The sequence below is a fragment of the Nannospalax galili genome, unplaced genomic scaffold, assembly GCF_000622305.1.
Source record: "Nannospalax galili isolate Female #2095 unplaced genomic scaffold, S.galili_v1.0 scaffold635, whole genome shotgun sequence".
Classification (NCBI taxonomy): Eukaryota; Metazoa; Chordata; class Mammalia; order Rodentia; family Spalacidae; genus Nannospalax; species Nannospalax galili.
Window position 1 is genome coordinate 923,403 of NW_008335836.1, and position 3,245 is coordinate 926,647.

Sequence of the window (3,245 nt, forward strand, 5' to 3'; positions counted from 1 at the left end):
TGCCTGCAGTATACACCCAACTTCTCCATTTAACCTGGAACGTTCTGGTGGGCCTCAGGTCTGAGCTGAAATGTTACCTCCCAAGGAAAGTTTTCCTTGCCTATTTTTTTTTTTGTATGAGTGTATTGTCTGCATGAAATTACACTTATGTTGTGCAATGCCCAGAGAAGTCAGAAGAGAGCGTCACATTCCCCTAGAACTAGAGTTGCAGCTGGTTATTAGAGTTACAGATAGTTGTTAGCCACCATGTGGGTATTAAGAATTGAACCCAGGTCCTCTGCAAGAGCAACCAGTGCTCTTAAGTGCTGAGATACCTCTCTAGTCCCTGCAAGGAAAACTTTCCTTAACTTTTAAAAGGAATAGAAATTTCCTTCTAAGTATCTTTCACAGTCTATTAAACTTTCCATTTCTAGAATGAGGACTTCATGATATTTAATGATTGTATTTCAGTATTAGCAAGAGATGTGCTCTCTGTGCTTTCTGATTGAAAGTTGCAGAGCTTTCCTGATTAGGGCCAGGACTCCATGTTGCTTATACCCCACATAGGGACTGTCAGAGAAGAGTGCTGATTGGCTATACATCAGAGAGGAGCTTAATAGCAAGGAGAAGGGAAAAATGACATCTCTGTTGCTGAGGAAGTTCAACAGTGGCTGAAGGTTCACAGCAGAGAAGGTAAAAAGGGATTTTCAGCAAGTGTAAGAACTAGCTTTGCACATGTGTAAATAGGTAAGCAGGTGTGTGTGTGTGTGTGTGTGTGTGTGTGTGTGTGTGTGTGTGCAAGTGAGTTGAAAACTACTTTGAAAAGTCCTTTGAATTTTCTCTGTCCAAGATGCCCTTGTTACTGTGCTTCCCAGACAACACCCCACTCACTCTAAACAGGTGTTTTTATCATCTGCTGATAACGTTTCCTGCCCAACAAAACATTTCTTGATCTGTTTAGATTCTTCACATCATTGCTGTAGGGATGTGTCCGCGACAGAAAGACATCCCAATAAATAAGGTAAGCAACTTTTGAAGATTGTCGGTCAGGAGACTGTGGATATCACCATCACAGTATTTTCATGAACCGTAAAGTACAGATACAGATTGGCCAGTCGGGGTTCCTGCTTTCTCCTCAGTCACTCAGTCGTCTGCACACAGCCTTTCTAGTTGCTTCCTAGGTCTTCAAACCTTGGAAAGTCTGAGCTCAGCAGGTGTCCAGTCGCTTTTCTGGTTCAGTCCTCCTGTTGCTGCTTCTGCCAACGTTCAGTGCTGTGATCCCAGCCTTGCGTTGATCCTCTGTTAATCACATACCCATTCACTAGATACTTTAAGCTGTTCTGTCTTATCAGAAACATCTATTCACTATTCCAAACACTAATCTATGCCTTACTGCTGAGAGTAGTTTGCATATTGGTCTACCCAGTAGCTTTCCTCAGCTAGGCATGGCCACACAATAACAAGACAGTCCTTTCCCTCGTAGCTGTGCTAAAGTACTCTGCGGTTTAGGTGCATACTTTTATAGATCAGTCTACAAATTCCCCATGAGAGAGAGCCTGGAACCCCTTCACAGTGACAAGGTCTGCATAGGGATCATCTGTCAATTTTCAGAAATGAACTATTTGATTACAGGACTCAAAATTTGTTTTCTTCTTCCTTGTCTATAATTTCTATTGTTTTTCACATCGTAATGCAATCTCATTAGTTTGTTTCTAATTTTTGATGTGGCATTGACCCCGTGGGATGACATTTCAACATGAAGAGTTCCAATAACTCTGTGGGGCTCTTACCTGCTACATTCATTTTGGTTGGCATCCCGGGGCTGGAGTCAGAGCACATCTGGATATCCATCCCCTTCTGCCTGATGTACATCATCATCTTCCTTGGGAATGGGACAGTTCTTCATGTCATCAGAACAGATGCTGCCCTCCACCAGCCCATGTATCTTTTTCTTGCTATGCTGGCCTTGGCTGAGGTTGGCGTCTCGGTCTCCACCCTGCCTACAGTGCTGGGTATGTTCCTTTTTGATATTTCTGAGATTACTTTCGAAGCATGCCTTCTCCAGATGTTTTGCATCCACTCTTTCTCCATTATGGAGTCAGCTGTGTTGCTGGCCATGTCTGTGGACCGCTTTGTGGCCATCTACAGCCCACTACATTATACCACTATCCTGACACTGCCCCGTATCTTCAGCACAGGAACAGTCATTGGGTTGAAAAGCATTGTGCTCATGGCCCCATTGCCTATACTGTTGCGGAGACTGCCCTTCTGTGGCCATAATGCCCTCTCTCATTCCTACTGTCTCCATCCCAACCTTATCCATCTACCTTGTGGTGACATTTCTATCAACAATATCTATGGGCTGTTCATTGTTACCTCCACTTTTGGACTGGATTCACTGCTCATTGTGGTTTCCTATGGGCTTATACTCCACACTGTACTGGGCATTGCCGTTGGAGAGGGGCGCAAAAAGGCACTCAACACATGTGGCTCACATGTCTGTGCTGTGCTTGCTTACTACGTACCCATGATTGGCTTGTCTATGGTACATCGCTTTGGACACCATGTATCTCCTCTGCTGCAAACCATGATGGCCAATGCCTATCTCTTCTTCCCCCCTGTCGTCAACCCCATTGTCTATAGCATTAAGACCAAGGAGATCCACCGTGCTATAGTCCAAATGCTGTCAGAGAAGAGGCTCAGAGCTTAGTGTAATGTTAAAGCATAAAGTAGGGGTTATTTAGTCAGTTTCTATAACACAGGGCATCCCAGCTCAGTTATGTAATAGACATAAGCTTAAAACCCTGTGTCTAGGAGCTGGAGAGATAGCTCAGTAGTTAAGAGGATTTATTGCAAGAACACCAGTTTGGTTCCCCACACCTGCCTTAGGTAGCTCAGAACCACCTGCAACTCCAGCTCAAGGGGTATTTGACTCTTCTAGCCTCTGTGGGAACCTGCACTCACACACACACGTACACATAATTAAAATAAAAATAAATCTTAGAAGAAACAGTATCTAACTGGAAAGTGGCATGTTCTGGTAATGAGCTGGAGTGGAAATCAAGTAGACGTGGATTATGTGTGATCAGTCTATACACAGCATCAATAATATCCTATAGCAAGTTATGTGATATGCATGTTTTGCAAATCTGGAACAGAAAGTCAAGAAAGTTTTTTTTTAAAACCACTGCATTCATCATGAAAATGAAACATAGATCTGAGAGCTGCCTGAGAATCTATTGCTCTCCCGATGCTGAGGAGCAAGA

The 3,245-nt window shown here is 43.6% G+C and overlaps 1 protein-coding gene across 1 annotated transcript; it reads left to right on the plus strand.

Moving 5' to 3' along the window:
• Positions 1–1,735: 1,735 nt before the first annotated feature.
• LOC103732108 (olfactory receptor 51J1-like) lies at positions 1,736–2,689 on the plus strand. The gene has a single exon (XM_008830622.1). The coding sequence runs from the start codon at positions 1,736–1,738 to the stop codon at positions 2,687–2,689; it is 954 nt and encodes a 317-aa protein (XP_008828844.1).
• The last annotated feature ends 556 nt before the right edge of the window (positions 2,690–3,245 follow it).